This window comes from Idiotropiscis lumnitzeri, chromosome 18, assembly GCF_059441095.1.
Source record: "Idiotropiscis lumnitzeri isolate Australia: NSW breed Sydney's pygmy pipehorse chromosome 18, RoL_Ilum_1.0, whole genome shotgun sequence".
In the NCBI taxonomy this organism is placed as follows: domain Eukaryota; kingdom Metazoa; phylum Chordata; class Actinopteri; order Syngnathiformes; family Syngnathidae; genus Idiotropiscis; species Idiotropiscis lumnitzeri.
In genome coordinates this window covers 13,935,775-13,955,155 of record NC_142408.1, presented here as the reverse complement: position 1 = coordinate 13,955,155, position 19,381 = coordinate 13,935,775, and the positions used below count along the sequence as shown (strand labels likewise).

The 19,381-nt window shown below is 40.9% G+C and overlaps 1 protein-coding gene across 3 annotated transcripts in view; it reads left to right on the top strand.

The window, feature by feature from the left end:
- Positions 1-19,381, top strand: part of tln1 (talin 1) — a 79,957-nt gene that overhangs the window by 35,107 nt on the left and 25,469 nt on the right. For all 3 annotated transcript variants that reach the window (XM_088281506.1, XM_088281507.1, XM_088281505.1), the window contains 28 exons: positions 1-209; positions 774-872; positions 1,920-2,087; positions 2,454-2,748; positions 3,829-3,995; positions 4,363-4,491; positions 4,963-5,076; positions 6,806-6,919; positions 7,631-7,765; positions 8,764-8,892; positions 9,035-9,137; positions 10,276-10,484; positions 10,749-10,868; positions 11,257-11,454; positions 11,982-12,121; positions 12,211-12,304; positions 13,368-13,457; positions 13,544-13,666; positions 13,755-13,898; positions 13,982-14,143; positions 14,434-14,574; positions 14,862-15,043; positions 15,669-15,801; positions 16,003-16,104; positions 16,203-16,373; positions 17,443-17,691; positions 18,123-18,242; positions 18,358-18,504. In XM_088281506.1, the coding sequence (XP_088137632.1) occupies positions 1-209; positions 774-872; positions 1,920-2,087; positions 2,454-2,748; positions 3,829-3,995; positions 4,363-4,491; positions 4,963-5,076; positions 6,806-6,919; positions 7,631-7,765; positions 8,764-8,892; positions 9,035-9,137; positions 10,276-10,484; positions 10,749-10,868; positions 11,257-11,454; positions 11,982-12,121; positions 12,211-12,304; positions 13,368-13,457; positions 13,544-13,666; positions 13,755-13,898; positions 13,982-14,143; positions 14,434-14,574; positions 14,862-15,043; positions 15,669-15,801; positions 16,003-16,104; positions 16,203-16,373; positions 17,443-17,691; positions 18,123-18,242; positions 18,358-18,504 (4,187 nt within the window). The remainder of the gene's footprint in view (positions 210-773; positions 873-1,919; positions 2,088-2,453; positions 2,749-3,828; positions 3,996-4,362; positions 4,492-4,962; positions 5,077-6,805; positions 6,920-7,630; positions 7,766-8,763; positions 8,893-9,034; positions 9,138-10,275; positions 10,485-10,748; positions 10,869-11,256; positions 11,455-11,981; positions 12,122-12,210; positions 12,305-13,367; positions 13,458-13,543; positions 13,667-13,754; positions 13,899-13,981; positions 14,144-14,433; positions 14,575-14,861; positions 15,044-15,668; positions 15,802-16,002; positions 16,105-16,202; positions 16,374-17,442; positions 17,692-18,122; positions 18,243-18,357; positions 18,505-19,381) is intronic.

Here is a 19,381-nt window from a genome sequence, read left to right as displayed (position 1 = left end):
GTGACCCAGCAGAGACAGACTACACAGCAGTGGGCTGTGCTGTTACCACCATCTCCTCCAACCTCACTGAGATGTCAAAGGGTGTCAAACTGTTGGCAGCACTCATGGAGGATGAAGGAGGAAACGGACAGCAGCTGCTGGGCGCTGCCAAGAACCTGGCCTGTGCTGTCTCTGACATGCTGAAGACTGCGCAGCCAGCAAACACAGAGGTATGCGCCATTTGGGGTTAATTGATGGTTTTCCAATTACAGTAACCTGAAACAAATATATCTCAGGGATGTTACTGTGATGGTTTCTCCAAGCCAGAGCTGCTTCCGCAAATTGACCATCACCTACAGTATTTGCCAAGTGACCCGTTCCCGTACTTTGCTGCGCCTTTGGCCTCTCCATCCTTCATAAGCGAGATGAATTGCTTTTCGGGTCTGCTCCTGAACTGTCTCTCAGGGTTCAGCCTTGCTAATAGTCATTTCGACAATAGTCGGGAAGCAGATTGGTATCTGTCTGAGTTTAAGTCATTTTTTTTTATCTACCACAGGACTCAACCCTCTGGTTCCAAAGCCCTCGGCCTTTTGAATGAAATACAGCCATTCCTATCCCGCTAACTGTATCTGTCTTGTTATTCCCATTTTCATTTGTCAAAATGACTACTTTGGGAAAATTAATTGAAGCAGCAAATCTGATAGTGATCTAATACTTTTGCACAGTATACGTTATGAAGAATCGTTTGCTTTTTTTTGTGTGTCAATAATCAAGGCAAACTGTTTTTGTCTTAGCCTCGGCAGAATCTACTGCAAGCTGCAGGAAATGTGGGTCAGGCCAGTGGAGAGCTACTGTCACACATTGGAGAAACGGACACTGATCCACAGTTCCAGGTATATACCGTGAATTTGACATTTGAATTATTATTATTGCTCTGATTGCCAATGGAAAGTCTAGTAAAAATAATTCCTGCAATGAATTGGCTTCACTGACTTTTTCAAGTACTGTATTTGAAAAAAAGAATTTTAATCTCACTCAGAATTAATATGTTTGCTCCTGATCAAACATTTCGAGTTTGCAAAGTAAGGTGCCTGTGGTTGTGTTCTCCAAGCATACACTCTTTTCTGTGTTTGTTCATCTCTATATTTGACAGTTTCTAGGTCAAAGATCTTTCAGGTCGGCCAGATGGAGAGTGCCCTCTTATTGTCAAATAATGGTAACAAATGTCTGCTGAAGACATTGAAACGATAAAATGCCAATCAAAGCAATCGATGAATTCATTAAGTAATCCACATGCTGTAATTTTTTGGGCCAAACTGTCTATTGAAAATGATTTCAACTCAAATTGTTGGATAATTTTGCTCCATTAAATGTAATCCATTCCCGCATATTGTTTTAATGTCTGGAGTAACCAATGACATTTTAAGTGGCTGTATTTTAATTCATTTATCTTACCTGTCCTTCTCTATACTGGTTTAAAGCAATATGGACCTCATGTGTTGTATATTCTGTAAAACACACTCATAAATATTTGTCAATTTGAATAAAAAAATATGCAGCCTCAGTGATTAAGTATTCGGTCTTATCCTGGGAGGTAAACCCAAAATGTACGTTTTGAAGGTATAGGATTCTTAACCTACATTTCTAAGGCAGCAGTTTGCCAGTGTATTAAATGAGTGCAGAGATTTTTAGAAAGGAAAAAAAATAAGCCTACATCCCATCATGAAACCTTTTCTTCGATCTTCTGAATCATCGTTGTAGGATATTTCAACGTTTTCATTTGGAGCGATTTGATAAGTCAGTATTAAATCACTCACCCATCTAAATCATTACTCGTCTTAATTTCCTTTTCTGATTTATTCAGTCTTAATTTCCAACTCAAATTGCAGTATTTGAATGTCAAGATATCGCAATAAACCGTTCTTGTTTGCCCTTTGCAGGATATGCTGATGCAGCTGGCGAAAGCTGTGGCTAATGCTGCAGCAGCCCTTGTGCTCAAAGCAAAATACGTGGCCCAGAAGACAGAGGACTCAACCCAACAGAACAGAGTTATTGCTGCAGCCACCCAGTGTGCTTTGTCCACATCTCAGCTGGTGGCCTGCACTAAAGTGAGTGAGACAACCTAACATATTTAGAAGGGCTGGCTCAATACTTCCAATATATTGTATCTTTATTTCATAGTATGTTAATTTTGAGAAAACATGCATATATTTTCCCCTCACTCAATTGATGCGCTCAATTTGATGAAAAATATAACGGTAACTTTTTTCCTATGAAAAAAATAGATTGTTTTATTTCAATATTGTTAAAAGCTGAGAGAAGAACAAATATTTGCTGGTAAACCTGAGCGGCTAAAATGTTCCCCATCAGGTTGAATTGGTTGAGGAGAGCTCTAATTGGCTGGTGATTTAGCTTAATTCTTTTTTTTTTTTGTTTCTGCAATCATGCTTCTTACACTGCCATCCCTCATGTAGGTGGTGGCTCCTACAATCAGTTCTCCAGTTTGCCAGGAACAGCTGATAGAGGCTGGCAAGCTGGTGGCCAAGTCAGTGGAAGGTTGCGTGGATGCCTCACAGGGGGCCACAAATGATGAGGGCCTCTTGAAGCAGGTGGGCGTGGCTGCAACAGGCGTCACTCAGGCCTTGAACGAGCTACTTCAGCATATTAAACAGTACGCCAGTGGAGGCCATCCTATTGGGCGTCATGGAGAAGCCACTGATCGCATTTTGGATGTCACAGAGAACATCTTCAGCTCAATGGGAAATGCTGGTATGTGTCGGATATTTAGGCATTATAGGCATAATATGAGGTGCCATAGCAACATCAGTCTAATAGATTAGACCAGAGGTGGGCAAACTTTTTGATTGGCGGGCCACAATGGGTTCTAAAATTTGATAGAGGAGCTGGACCAGGAGCAGATGGATTTAATTTTACAATGAAAGTGAACAAAAACATTACAACAATATATATGTCTTTGACACACCACAATATTTAGAAAATAAAACATTAACAAGGTGTATTCATTTAATTTTTTTCAAGTTCGGCGGGCCGGATTAAAAGGTTTAACGGGCCGCATGTGGCCCCCGGGCTGTAGTTTGCCCACACCTGGAGTAGACTTTCTGTTACTAATTTGTTCTGTATTCAATAAAAACAATCTTGTAGTAGAATAATTTGATTTGTCTCGCTAAACCATCAATTATTTCTTATTAGATATTTTACAGATGATCAAAATGAAAAACAAAGTATATTTAAAGAGTATATTTTCTGAATGATTCTGCCCCTGTGTGGATTACGAGAAATAAAAACTACATTTTTGAGCACCCAGTTCTTTTTTTTTTAAAGCATAAGAATTGTGCTATATAATTCTCCCATCCTGTGGAAAGAATCATACGAACAATTAATAACAAAGCCCAGGCACAACATGATATTCATGCCCATGATGAGTGCATACAAACTTTCTCTGGCCACAGCTGTATATAGTGAGTACATCTCAGCAGCATGACATTGTATTTCTCACCACTGGAGATATGCAACGTGCATGATTACGTAACGTGCAACTGTGTTACATGCTGATAATCAATAATCAAGCAAACACAAACCGCATTGTGGGACTTTCCTGTCGAACAATAAACAAACAGTTACGAAAAAAAACCGCATGTTTAACTTCAACCTACACGAGTGAACCATATTGTTCTGTGGACCAATCTAAGATTTAGGTTAATGGTTAAGGTTAATGGCTTTGTGAAAATAAACAAGCCAGGACGTTTTGGTCTAGCGTGTTGGTACCCCCGCATATCTAACAGCTGCAAATTAGATCTTTTTAGCTTACCGTGATAATTTCTTTAACAGGTGAGATGGTTCGCCAGGCTCGTATCCTTGCCCAGGCCACATCTGATCTGGTCAATGCCATCAAGATGGATGCAGAGGGAGAGTCTGATTTGGAAAATTCACGAAAGCTCCTGTCAGCTGCCAAGCTTCTTGCTGATGCTACTGCCAAGATGGTGGAGGCGGCCAAGGTGCGTGCAGTATTTTTATAGCATACTTTATGCGCCTTAGTTCTTGTATTGTTGAAATTAAACAGTTTTGAGGGGCTAACCCTGCTCATGCAAGTGAGGGACTCGCCTAAACTGCCAGGCCAGTCTGGATTTTGCTCCCATGAAGACAGGGCCTGAACTTGAGTGGTTTCTTCTACCTTGGGTAGCAGAGTGTGGACAAATGCTGAGATTTCTGTGATCTAAATACACAGGAAAAAAAATGCAAAGGCTAAAACTTTTATTTTTCTAAAATATTTTTTTTTCTGTTTACATCTATATACTGTACATGAATAATAATTTGAAACACAGCGGACCAACCTAAAACGACTTTCGTGTGCATTTACTCTAGGGCGCTGCAGCAAACCCTGACAGTGAGGAGCAGCAGCAGAGGTTGCGAGAAGCGGCAGAAGGTCTCCGCATGGCAACAAATGCCGCTGCACAGAATGCAATCAAAAAACGTTTGGTCAACAAGCTTGAGGTAACTCAAATACAAAGGAAATATTTTAGTCTTCATGTCACATACCTAGAATTATCTGATTAAAAATTGGACGCTAAGATGAGAGAAAAAAAAGGAAACAAAAGAAATAGACTAAACCAGTAACACGAGTTTGCCAACGTGGACTTGAGCATTTGAAAAAAAATTGCATTTCCACATTCAGCGGCCTCATTTTAATGCCCATGATACTTTAGGAATTATTTACTTTTATAACTTTGAAGTAATTTACTGTTATTACTTTTTGTTTTGTTGTTCAAAGCTATAATGCTCTTATGACAACGTGAATGATACAAGCTTTAACTTGAATGCATATGATATGATCAAACAGACTTATTTGACAATTCAATGCATCCGACTGTGAAACATTTTGGGGAAGCCCAACTTCATACTATAGTGTATATTCATTGGCGAATGAATTGCCCGAGGCAAAATTCTGTTCCTCTTTCCTGTTAGAATGCAGCAAGACAAGCAGCTGCAGCAGCTACTCAGACAATAGCTGCAGCCCAGCATGCTGCTTCATCCAACAAGAACCAGGCTGCCCAGCAGCAGCTGGTCCAAAGCTGCAAGGTAAATACACACAGTATTGTTATAAAGTACAGTGAACCCTCGCTACTTCGCGGTTCACCTTTCGCGAGTTCAGTGCTTCGCGGGTCTAAAAAATATTCGGGGGCATTGTAGTTTCGCCGAGCGGCACGACGGGGCGCTGGAGCGGTTAGACGGCCGGCGTGCGCCGAAGAAGAGCGTGGGCGAAGAGGAGAGTGGACGAAGAAGAGCACGTTCCCCCGGGCAAGATCGGGGGCGACGTTTCGCGCGGTTCGGACCGTACCAGAGCTCCGGCCAGCGTGCGTGGCAGTTAAGCCGAAGAGGAACAACTTCCGCCCGGTCACTAGCGGGGCGACATTTCGCTCCGTTCGGGACCGTGCGAGAGCTCCGGAGGAGACCGGCCGGCGTGCGTGGCAGTTAAGCCGAAGAGGAACAACTTCCGCCCGGGCCAGAGGCTGTCAGTTATTAATGAATAAATAAATAAATGAAGAATGCCACCTTTCATTTCACAGGGCACACCGGACGGCGTACCAGCAGGTAAAAATCGAAGTAATTAAATAAATACAAAAAGAAGTAATTGAATAAATACAAAAATAATGGCTGGGGAATAAAAAAAATAATAAGTTTTAATAATTTTTTTTTTTTTTGTTATAACATGAATTTCACTCTCTCTCTCTCTACCCGTATTTTTATATATATATATATATATATATATATATATATATATATATTTTATTTATTAAGCATTTTTGAAGGTGCGCAGCTACTTCGCACTTTTTTTTTTTTAAGCATTTTTGAAGGTGCGCCGCTACTTCGCGGATTTTCAGTTTTCGCGGGTGGTCTCGGTCCCCATTAACCGCGATAACCGAGGGTTCACTGTATACCACTCCCGCACTTTTTTTCCTTTGGTCTCATTTAGAGCATTTACTACTTCTAGATAAGCAGGGGCGGAGCCGGGACTGAGACGTTCTAGTGCACGCGCGCACATGCGCACACACACACACACGCACGCGCACACCAATCATCCACAGCTAGGGTTTTATAAAAGCAAATACCAATACACACCTATCCAGAACCTTTATCAACACACAACAACACAATTAGGAACAAATTTAAATAAAACAAAAATAATAATATACTGAATAATGCCATTTGTTTTGCTGTGTCTTTTCATTTTTCTGCTCTCTCATTGTATACTTCTATCTAATGCAGTGATTCTACCTAACAGCCAATCAGAGTGATTGACAGCCGATGGCATTTTTTATTCTGGCAATTGATAGCTCATTAATTCAAATCACACCTTGGAAGCACAAAGACTCGACAGTCTTGTAATTCTTCTCAATTATAAAAATTTCTTTTTACTTCAATTTGAACCTGCTTGTATAATGTGTGTTGGGCAGGATTGGTATATGTGTGCATTTCATATTTCTTGCAACCTGACTGTGGATGATATGATAAACATTGACTTCTCAGCTATGTTGATTGTGTGCCGCGACGCGAAATAAATCATTTTGATTAGTGCTCACTGCAAGTATCAAATGTTTCATTATGAAAGATTCATATTCTTTGTGCAGAGCAATCGTTTCTTTCAACTCACTCAGCTCGATAGTCAAGATAAATATTTGGGGGCAGAGCATACAACTACGTCAATGTAATGTGCAAATTGTCAGCACCACAAAATCACGTTCATTAAAATGTTCCCCTGTGGAAACAAGTCAGCTGAGGTCTTTCTTTTTGTGTATGCGTCGCTCAGGTGGTTGCAGAGCAGATTCCTCAGTTGGTTCAAGGAGTCAGAGGCAGCCAGTCTCAGCCTGACAGCCCCAGTGCTCAGTTGGCCCTCATCAGTGCAAGCCAGAACTTCCTGCAGGTAACGCACCACACACACAACTCAGCAGTTGGGCCGTTCTACCACTTGGCCTGTTCAGAATTACAGGAACGCTAAAGTCTCTGCAGGTTGACTGTTTGTAAAAGATAGACAGTGCTTTGGATTGGATGCCAAAGAATCTCAGGGCAAACAGCCAAGTTGCCTGCATAGAAGTCAGCTGTGTGCACCACTAGATTATCAGCGACCTGTTCTTCTTTTATTTGCTACTTAATGGCCGATCACTTTTATTATTGATTGAAATTTAACACAAGGAAAAGATGTACTGTGCCATAGAAATATGTGAGGACAATGTGAAGCGTCTATCTGAATGATTTAATAAATCATTCATTTTCAGATGTTTCTCCTCCGTGGGAAGTATGTTCACATATGTGGGAAAATAATTTGAATCGATGGGGCTGAAGGCATCTCTTTTTGTAGCAGTATTGTGCTTGCTGGGTAATTCACATAGATCATTTTATGGGAATCCGGCCAAAAACAAGCGTGACTGACTGCAGTTGCAACATAGACAGATTCGCCAATGAAGGCACATAATGTATGCATGCAGAGTGTGTGGGCGTGCGTGCGTGTGTGTGTTGTTGTTTTTTTCTCCTACTGTTGCTGGGACCAGACTATGACACATTGATTGCCTCCCATTAACACATAGTATAATAGGAATACATTTAAACATTAAAAATATCATTGTTTTTGTTTCAGCCTGGTGCAAAAATGGTCACAGCGTCCAAAGCTACAGTTCCCACCATCAGTGACCAGGCATCCGCTATGCAGCTCAGCCAGTGTGCAAAGAACCTGGCCAGTGCCTTGGCTGAGCTACGCACTGCCTCACAGAAGGTACCAAACATCTACACTATTATGTTCTTTGAGCTTATTAGAAACAAAGGCGAGATGTAGAATTTAGGTTGGCAATGATGTCATCACGCTGCCTGACACTAAACCTGATTTATCAAAGCTTTACATGGGCAATACCAGAGACAAACTTGATGAACTGATGTGGAAAGAGATCCACTAACTGGGCACAGCCGGAATTACATCTGCAAACGCTGACATTTACAGCGTAGTTCTTTCAGTGGAGTATATGCAAATCATTTTTATAATTTATTAATTTGGGTGCAATGTGATTCAAACCTGAGACAAATTGTGACTTTGTCAGTAAATATACTGCATCTGAAAGGTTTTATTTTGGTCTTAAAATTTGAATTGCCCTTGTGTGATTTAGCAGTGTTGCATCACCACAGTTATGAATAGGTAGATACATGCCTAGGCAATGCTATGCTAGGAAGGTCAAAGTGGCAAAGTCCATTCTCGATGATGAAAACAAAAAGGACCAGGATGCCAGTACATTGGGCTGCATATGGTTGCATACAACGGGGAACAATTCCTACAATTATTAATAATTAAAAAAAAATATGTTGGGGGGATTTTCTTTCAATCGTATGAATTGATACATGCAAATGACAAGACAATTTTTGAATACTTGATGGTATTTATTTCATGAAAATGAAATTTGCTGCCAAAAGCGCACAGTCTGCTAGAATGAAAGAACATGCAATTTAACGTCTTAGTAAAACTTATCATTTTAGTGGATAACGTGCAACATGGCGACCATCAGTGCTGCTGTGTGTTAACGTGAAAACACAATTAAGCACTTACAGTAGAGTGTATCATCAACACGCCTGCAATTTTTAGCTTCAATTTTAATTAGAAAATCAGGAATGTGTTTGTGGGTTTTAAAGTGAAGGTGTCCCTTGGAAATTTTAAAGAGGTAAAAATTTCAATGTATTATAGACAGACAACAATTTTAGTATGTTTGCATGTGTGCCCATGTGTAGGCTCAAGAGGCGTGCGGCCCACTGGAGATAGATAATGCTCTGTCGGTTGTGAGACGTCTGGAGAAAGATATTCAGGATGCCAAGGCTTCAGCCGATGAAGGCAAACTCAAACCCCTGCCAGGCGAGAATGTAAGTAACGCACAAGCTGGGATGGATCAAGACACATGCACATACACGTTTGTGCCCATGTTTTTACTTGTGCAAGTTACATCAACCGAAGACATCCATCAATAACACTTTGTTCCTCTCTGTGTGCCTCTCATGGTTACAGCTTGAGAAATGCTCCCAGGACCTTGGTACCAGCACTAAAGCAGTAAGCTCAGCTATAGCTCAATTGCTAAGTGAGGCCACCCAGGGCAATGAGAACTATACAGGTGTGTTTCAACACTTTTCAGTGATTTGCATTCTACTTGCTGAATAGATACTTCCAGAACCAAAAAAGCAGGATTTATGTTAGATACGGGATGCACATTAGACGTGCATTTGATAACACTTTATTCCACTTTATTTAAGCACTCAGTCTAACAACATTTAACTTCTCTAATTCCTGTCTCACCAAAAAACAATATATGCACGGAGCTGCTGTAAACTTTCGGCGACATAATGAAAGAAGTGAGAACGCATTGCTTGGCCTGCTGGATGGAAAGTTTTTTTTTTTTTTTTGAATGCCCTAAGGGCATGGATGTGTGGGCAAATTGATCAACAAAAACTCTTCGCTTATCACCGAAGCACTTAAAGCCTACGATATTGAGGCAAAACATGTTGCAGCTAGCAGAAACAGCGGAGTCAACAGATCTAATATGAGCAAGTCTGTTTTTTCTCAGTAACTAGCTGTAATAGGAGGAGAATTTGTATATTTTATGAGCACACCTAAGTATATACAACTAGAGGTGTCAAAATAAATGGACTACTGGTCAATCATCAAATTGATAGACAACTATTTTGATAATCGAGTAATCGTTCGGAGACATTCTGCAGTCCTTCATGAAAGTAGACTGATTCTCTGTTGTGTTTCGGGAAAAAATATTTTCATGAGTTCACTTATTTAAACATATCGCGGAAAGAGGGTGAATGACTTTCATCGTTCTTGAGGACATTGGTCAACTAACAAATGTCAGATTTCAGTTGTGATCATGAAAATTATTATTGTTGACTATAAATGACTTGCTATTTCCTTACATTGTGCATCTTTTCTAAAAGATTTGTGTTCGTTGGTTTTGAAAGCTGATCCACCATTGTATGTGTGTATACATGGTTTGAGGCTATTTTAAAATTCTTGGTAGAATGGCACAAATTCAAGTATGAATATTGATGAATAACACATTTGCACGCAAAATTTGTGAATGCACATTTTGCGCACAAAATACATGCATATGCACGGTTAGCAAATGAGGCCCATTAATTGGCAATGATTGATTAAAAATATTAATTCCTAGTTAAATGACAGTGTAACCAACCAGGCTTATTGTATTGTCAATGCAGTCATCTTGAGACAGATCTGCTTTTTTCCAGGTATGGCAGCGAGAGATGTCGCCCAGGCTCTGAAGTCCTTGGCCTCAGCCGCAAGAGGAGTTGCTGCCACCACAGACGACGCGGGGGCACGTGCCGCTCTGCTGGATTGCGCCAGCGATGTCATGGATAAGTCAGGCAACTTAATTGAGGAGACCAAAAAGGCCATCACCAAGCCAGGAGATCCAGAGAGTCAACAAAGACTAGCCCAGGTCAGACAAAGATTGAGGGTCATAGGAGCATAGAGTTTCGACAACAGATTTGCCTACGTTTTTTTTATGTATTATTTTTTTCATGATTTAAAAAGCCAACCTATCAGATCCATTTAATATGTTTTTGTATCCATGTTTGGTCAACATCATGAAAATTGTAGCTGTTTGTTTTTTTTTTTTGTCTTGACTAAAGTTAAGCTGCAAGTGTTTGATTTCATCAGTCACTCAGTATGAGTGTATTTGTGCATCTGCTTATGTATGTAGGTGGCTAAAGCGGTGTCTCAGGCCTTGAACAGATGTGTGAACTGCCTCCCTGGTCAGAGAGATGTGGACAACGCCATTCGTACTGTCGGTGAAGCCAGCAAATCTCTCCTGGCTGATTCTGTGAGTGCAATCAACTGCGTTCTAAACCCAATGAAATGTACTTCAATGAAAGTTTATGACACAAATAACTGCTATTGACACCTATAGAAGTCAAAAATCCAATTTAGCTGGTAGTGAATTTGTGTTAATGTTTTTCCATTTTAATTGTATTTGTGTGGATGTATGTAAGTGAGCATAAATAACAAAATGTAAACAAGTTTTTTTCTATCAAGTTAGTAGTATGCAAACGCGTTAGTGGCAAGTTGAACAAAGTTTAATTGTCAAGGACTTCACAAGACTTGGCATATTTACTGTGTGAACATGGAAAGAAACGGGGCAGACAAATAAGTAAAATGTTTTTTAAGTTAAAAGTTATCCTCACAGCTGGTGTTGCCCTTCTCCTTTCTAGTTCCCATCTAGTGGAAGGAGCTTCCAGGAGGTTCAAGCTCAGCTTAATGAAGTAGCAGCCAATCTGAACCAGTCAGCCAATGAGGTTGTCCAGTCGTCTCGAGCAACCACCCAAGACCTGGCCAGAGCCACGGGCAAGTTCGGGCAGGACTTCAGTAACTTCCTGGAGGCTGGTGTTGACATGGCAGGAACTTCACAAGTCAGTATGATGAGCTTTGTCCTTACAACGGTAGCCGCTTTGAAGCGGCATTCTTGGTCAATTGACACATGCGCGGTATCCTGTAACAGGAGGAGTTTCAGGCATGTACCTTCAAAGTGGCTACTTGTGAATGTTTTTACTTGCACGCAGCAGAGACAGAAACACTGAGATAATTCAATATGTCACGATGTCAGTACAACAGGCCTTCGTTAAATCTGTGGAAATCTTATTTAATGTTGTTGTTTTTTTTTTTTTAAGCCACAAACTGAATTGTGGCATTTGAGAGCCCAGAAAATATATATTTGTAATTTTGGCACTTCAACCTTGTGTGTAAAAGTGTAAATCTAGCCCTATGCCCCTCTGCATATCCTTAATTGACATGTCGATCTGTCTCCCGATTGACCGACAACATTTCAGCCTGAAGTAACACATGAACAAAAATGCAAAGGCTTTCAATCGGAATGCATTAAATCTGTATTGCATTGAAAATTTGTGAAAATGTTTGCCTTCTTCCTTGCTTTCTCCAGTCTAAAGAGGACAGGACACAAGTGGTGTCCAACCTGAAGACTATCTCAATGTCATCCAGCAAACTACTGCTTTCAGCCAAAGCACTATCTACTGACCCCAACTCCCCCAACCTGAAGAACCAGCTGGCAGCTGCTGCTCGGTACTCTTTATCTTGAGCTTTTTGTTTGATAAGTCCCTTTTTTTTACTAAGCATCTCATTATCTCATTTGTCAACCTTTGTGTCCACAGAGCAGTTACAGATAGTATCAACCAGCTCATAACAATGTGCACTCAGCAGGCTCCAGGTCAGAAGGAGTGTGACAATGCCCTCAGAGAGCTGGAGGTACCACCACTAAACTATTTTATTTTCTTGTCTCTTCTGTTCTTTGCATAATTCTTTTTCCATCTCAGTTAATTGGATTACGAGACACCACAATTTGTTTGTTTCACTGAAATGTTTACTTCACAAATCCATCAGCTGATCAAGACTATTTGGAAAATTGGAAGAATTTAAAGTTCAGCTTGTCACATTAGGTGCCAGTTATATTGCTAAATAAGCATTCACTGTCACAGTATGGTCAACTACTCTTGACATAACGCAGTGTCATGGCGATATATGGTTAGTCAATAAAAATGTGTCTTTAGTGTCAATATTTTATTTTTAAAAATTCTGTCCAGTTCTGATAGTTATGAATTATTTGTCGCCGAGTATAATATTTAGTTTAAATGACTGTATTAGATAAAAGAACACTGCTATGGCTGCAGCATTCAGTCGCTTATTGTACAACGTCCTCAAGCTCTCTGCTCAGGCATGAATGCATTTCGATTAATTGACCTTCCTAACAATGTCAGAATCAGTGTATTGGAATTTGCTATAGTAATACGACTCAAACTTTGTTTTGCTATACCAAGAAGGTGCATTTTTTCCCATAAAGTGCTGTTTGAAGATCCAATGAGTTATTTACAGATATTTGCCATACTGTAAGTAATGTTTTAGTATTTTTATCTAATATGAGACAACTATGCAGAAAATCCTGCTATCCTTAAGGAATTATCAGCCACTCAATTTACATCACTTACCTTTCACTAAGTGCTTCATCGGCACTAAACTGTTAAAATATGAACCCCCCCCCCCATTGTTATAAATTATTTGCATCGTATTTATTGCAACACATGACTCACAATTGCTTTTAAAGTGTTGTAATGTCAGGAAATTGGGAATAATAAAGTTAGCGTAACTAACAAAGAGCAAAAAAAAGAAAATATTAATTAGAAATTATGATGCTTATTCATTAGTTAACTTAATATCCTTATCATTTAACTCTGGTAATAAATTATAAGCACCCAATTATTAAATAATCGGACATTAACAGAGCAGTGTGTGACAATGTTGCCTGTGTGTGTAGTCTGTGAGGGGGATGCTGGAAAACCCGACAGAAGCTGTCAATGAGCTCTCCTACTTTGACTGTATCGACAGCGTCATGGAAAACTCCAAGGTTGGACAAACATCATTAATGCTTTATTGATGAATGTTTTTCGACCACGCTCTTCCATCTTTTATTCATCTGTTTTATGTTGCAAGATCCTTGGTGAATCAATGGCCGGTATTTCCCACAATGCCAAGAACTCCAACCTGCCCGAGTTTGGTGACTCAGTCAGTTCTGGCTCCAAGGCCCTGTGCGGTTTGACTGAAGCTGCGGCACAGGTAAAAATTACTTGTTGAATTGTGACATCATTTAGACCAGAGATAATGGAACGGAATTTAACTAACCTGATCTATTTGTTGTTTTTAGGCTGCCTATCTGGTTGGCGTTTCCGACCCCAACAGTTCAGCAGGGCAGAAGGGTCTGGTGGATCCTGCTCAGTTTGCTCGTGCTAACCAGTCAATCCAGATGGCTTGCCAGAACTTGGTGGACCCCGGCTGCACCCAGTCACAAGTACCAATGCCCACTTTCTTGTTTTCATGTTTTGATTTTAGATGATATCGTTGATTTCATTTCATTGGTTTTTTTTGCATTAGGTACTCTCTGCAGCTACCATTGTTGCCAAACACACGTCTGCACTGTGTAATGCATGCCGCCTGGCTTCCTCTAAAACTTCCAACCCTGTTGCCAAGCGACAGTTTGTCCAGTCAGCCAAAGAAGTGGCCAACACAACTGCCAACCTAGTGAAGTCAATTAAGGTTCGTTGTTTAAATTTTATTGCCTACATCATTCTTCAGCTGACAATTACAATTATTTGCTCCCTTCATGTTCGATTTGACTTTCAATTAAGTTAACAAATCAAAGGTGCTACAGAGCAGACAATTTCTTTGTCGTAATTGTGGTGTGAACAGTGGATCAACTGCTATGGGGCTGTTTTAGAAAATTAGTCCTTGATCTGTCTAGGTTTACCTTTCAGCCTTACCGAATTGTACATTTTGCGGAGATTAAACACAAAAAGAATATATTCATCATCTTCATTCCTTTGTAGGCTTTGGATGGAGCCTTCAATCATGAGAACAGAGAAAAGTGCAAGGCTGCGACTGGTCCACTGATAGAAGCGGTGGACAACCTAACAGCCTTCGCCGCCAACCCAGAATTTGCCAGCATTCCAGCTCAGATCAGTCGTGAGGTATTTTCAATCAGAAAGATCTAATCTGTCATGGATGTAGTGTTAAATTGTAATAACCACACACATTTCTTTGGAAAGGCATTTAGGATTCATGTAAATTCCAATTATGTTCTGTTCTATGTCATTAAGGGTACACATAATCCAGACTATTTGCGTAGATTTTGATCTTCAGAAACTAAATTCCTAATTTCGATCGAAATCAGGAAATGTTTGAGAGACCGTACGTCATATCAAATTCCCAAAAGCACCAGAGTTAGTATCCTTAACGTTACATTGTGTCACCGTAGGGTCACGCTGCCATGGAGCCCATCGTAGCGGCAGCAAAGACGATGCTGGAAAGTTCTACTGGCCTGATCCAGACTGCGCGCTCTTTGGCTGTCAACCCTAAAGACCCACCTAAGTGGTCTGTGCTTGCCGGACACTCAAGAACTGTATCTGACTCCATCAAGAAACTCATAACCAACATGAGGTATAATTTCCCACAAATCAAGATCTTACCATCTTTGATACTTGAGAAAATGTGCTTCCCTATCCTAGATCAGATAAGGCATTTTCATACACATCACTATTTGGTAGGGCTAATGCAAAAGAAATAAAAAATAGTGCCACTATTGACCTGACCTGCCACACTGAACCGTGGCGCCAAGTGGGCTCCAGATGACAATGACCAAGAGTCTTTTATAAATCAGGTGACTTTTCCCCTGTGGGCTATAACTGCGGCAGCTTTCACTATGCTTACTGTTATGCATAACGTTTTTCAAATGTATTTTTTTTCTTTTCCAAATCATCCATTGTCATTTATCACAATAAAACGTTCCCGTTTTTGTCTTGCCCCACCCACATAATTTCACGCTCAACTAACTGGTGAATAGTAGGCAAACCAGATCTGCGAACACATCTTTACTGTATTCATTAAACAGAAAAAAAACATCATAATAAATATTCCCACTTGACCTTTCGGGTCTGTATGGAAATCTTTTAATTATTGATGAGAGCATCACTTGAATGAACATCCATGGTAAAGCAACTTTTTATGACAGACACTCAATTCTTCTCTAATCGTCCAAACTATCCATCTTAATTGATTCCACCAGAGAAAAGGCTCCTGGCCAGAGGGAGTGTGATGACGCTATCGAGGTTCTCAATGGCTGCATCCGTGAGGTTGATCATGCTTCGCTTGCTGCCATCAGCCAGCAATTAACACCCCGAGAAGATATCTCTATGGAGGTAAACACAAACTGTACATTGTCTGGGGATTACATTCAACTGGTATTTACTGTATCAGGGATATTAGGATTTAAGATGCAAGGTGTGACTTGTCAAAGTGACAATATTTCTATTTCTGGGTCTGTTTCTATTATTCAATTACAGTTACGCTTTCCAGCTGTGACAACTGATCATGAACTCCATGTATGTGTTGTGTTACAGGCCCTCCATGAGCAGATGGCTGCCTCAGTTCATGAGATTAGCAATTTGATAGAACCTGTTGCTGTGGCCGCACGCTCTGAGGCTTCCCAGTTGGGCCATAAGGTAAGGCAACTCGGCTCACGTTTTAGTGACTGACTTCTTTTCAGTATTGGCCCATCCTGCTGTTATATTCCCAAAAAATGTTTTTCCTCACTCAACAGGTTTCTCAAATGGTCAGTTACTTTGAGCCTCTCATAATGGCAGCTATTGGCGCAGCGTCAAAGATACTTAGCAGCCAACAGCAGATGGCTGTCTTAGATCAAACAAAAACTCTAACAGAGTCAGCCCTGCAGATGCTCTACACTGCCAAAGAAGCTGGAGGAAACCCCAAGGTACTTTGATAGAATATGATATCATAGATTGTTCAAAACGACGAGACCTTTTGTTCTTATCAAGTCAATTTGTATTATGCATTTTTTTGCCTCAGAGTCTCTCCACGCTTCCCCTTTGGCCATCGTCACATCATTATTACGATTATTAAATATACCTAATGCTGGCTGGATCTTGCTCTGCAACTTTCCATGTATTTTGTGTTGTACAAGGTCACGTGATAGAACATGCCATTTTTGATTTGCTGTTGCGTCTATGACCTTGCGATTTCGTACAGCTGTGAGTTCAGATTTCATATTGCAGCAAAATTAGTTGCCCATTGTTAGCCACTTATGAAAACGCTTTGCAGAACCCCGCACACGCTACGACAGAATCCCTTTGCACCATGTGGAAAGCACTGAAGCAACATATTAACTCGGTAGTAAAATCCTGTTTCTTTCACATGCAGAATTGAACCAAGGCCAAGGTTTTTCTTTCTTTTAACATGTTTGAGAAGATTTTACATGCTTCCATCTCGATCTGATTAGAACTTTGCAATGTCCTAAAGTTAGGGTTAGCCTTGCTCTTGTCTTACCTCAGGAATCTTTTTTTTTTTTTAAGGCCTGAACATAAATTTCTAATGGTGGTTAGCACGTCACATTTATAACACCGGGGAGACAGTGCATTTGCTGTAGTGGCTCTTTAAATGCGGAACCAAGTTCCCCACATATTACAATTGATCCCACTTTGGCATATTTTCATCTAATTGCCTGGTCTTGCCACTTTGTCGCTTTGGTGTCGGCCCTGACCATTCATAGAGTTGCGAGTTTTGTGTTTTATTTGTGTTTTCTTAATATTCTTACAATTAGAATATTTTTGTCCGCTATGGAATTCAGTGTTTTATTGTTTTGTTTTTTTTTTTAGGTCTTCTGTTAGTTTTCAATGTATTGTATAGCACTTTGCTCACTGTTTTAAAATGTGCTTTATAGATTTGTATTGAATTTAATTTAATCAAACCCATACATAATATGTTTGTATCAAACAGTATAAATTACAATGGATCATGAAGTCTAATATGGGTTCTTTTTCCAGGCCGCTCACATGCAAGAGGCTCTGGAGGAATCAGTGCAGATGATGAAGGAAGCAGTCGATGATTTGGGAGCCACTCTGGCTGAAGCAGCCAGTGCAGCGGGTGCTGTGGGTGGCATGGTGGACTCCATCAACGACGCCATCAATAAAATGGAAGATGCACCTACACTGGAACCCGAGGGCACCTTTGTGGACTACCAGACCACAATGGTTAAGACGGCCAAGGCCATTGCTGTCACTGTGCAGGAGATGGTAAGACTATTTGAGAATATATACCCAATAGTGAGTTACTTAAAAGGGACGCTCCATTTTGTCTCTATTAATTGACATGTGGACACTGATTAGTGAGTCTATCTAAATTATTTCATGTGTGAATACAGTATTTTATTTTGAAAAGGTGTTTTTAAAGCTATTTTTTTATTTCACCTATGAAAACAATATGATGTGTTGTAAAGGATTTTCAAGGAGAAATTAAATTTTAATATTGCCACCTAGGTAGAGTAACTACACTACAACTCCACTTGAAAATTGCAATTAAGAGAAAAATCTATCTGTAACTGTCAACTAATTGTTATATCAAGAAATATTAATTGTTCATGTTGTTTGTTTAATATTCTTAAACAAGGCTGCGAGATTTGGCTACACTGACATAAGTAATCTTTTTTTTTTTTTTTTTTTTTTAGGTGACCAAGTCTAACACAAACCCTGATGACCTTGGTGGACTGGCCAATCAGCTGACTAATGAGTTTGGAAATCTGGCAAATGAGGCTAAATATGCAGCTATAACCGCAGAAAATGATGAGGTATAAATATGATCAGCCAATGCTGAGATTTTAGTAATATACATTTTATCTTTTGTAATATTGTTTGCAATTTACGTATGCAGCAGTTAAGCAGTTTTCACTCTGTTTCTTTCAGATTGGCTCTCATATAAAGAAGCAGGTGGGTGAACTGGGTTTCAGCTGTACCGGTCTGGTGACCAAAGCTGGAGCTCTGCAGTGCAGCCCCAATGATTCATTCACCAAGAAGGAACTGATTGAAAGTGCTCGCAAAGTCTCAGAGAAGGTCAGTTTTTCTTGTACTTATTCTCTGGTCAAGGCCAAATTACTTTTTTCAATAGGATAAATAAAAATCACATGGAAGAACTCTTATTAGTCCAGTGCTTCTCAATTATTTTCTGTTTTGCCCCACCTAGCAAGAAGAAAACAATTACCGCCCCTCTCCACCACCCACTCTCCACTGCAACTACAAATAATAGCATTTGTCTATAAAATAGCTATAGGTATACCGCTGCATAACATCGTATCCTTGTTAACATAAAGAAAAAAGTGTCGCGGTTCTCTGAACCGTGTGGGAAGGAAGGAGGACCCAAAAGCGACAGGTGAGTGGGTAACAGGGTTTATTGAAGGCTGGAGTGGGGAGGCGAGCTGGAGAGAGTCCAACACAAGACAGGCGTCGTCAGGGACAGCGTTGAAGGAAGCCGACGGGCAAGTGCCGGGTGGCGCGGACGAGGGTGCGGCCGAGCGGGGCGCGCCGGGAGGCGAAGTCGGGCTGGCGTGGTAGCGGGAAGCACGGCGGAGCGGGGAGCGCTGGCGGGATGCTTGCCGGGCAGGATCTCGGAGGCGCTGGCGTGCGGAGCGGGACCAGACGGGTTCAGGTCGGCTAGAGGGGGGAGACGGAAGAGCAGGGGTCAAGCAAGCACGAGAGCATGACGAGTCAGGCGATCGGGAAACAGGACGAGACATGAGCCAGTACCACGTGAGGTGACAAGATAATCCGGCGTCGGACTCCTGGCGTGGCTGGTTCTTAAGCCGGCGCTGATTGCCGGCAACGAGCTGCAGGTGCGCCGGAGCCGACGCCCACTTTCTCCGGAGGAGGGCCTGGCTGGGTGGATCGTGAATCTGTAAACAAGCATACTGCCACGCCCTCCTCCCCGACCCGA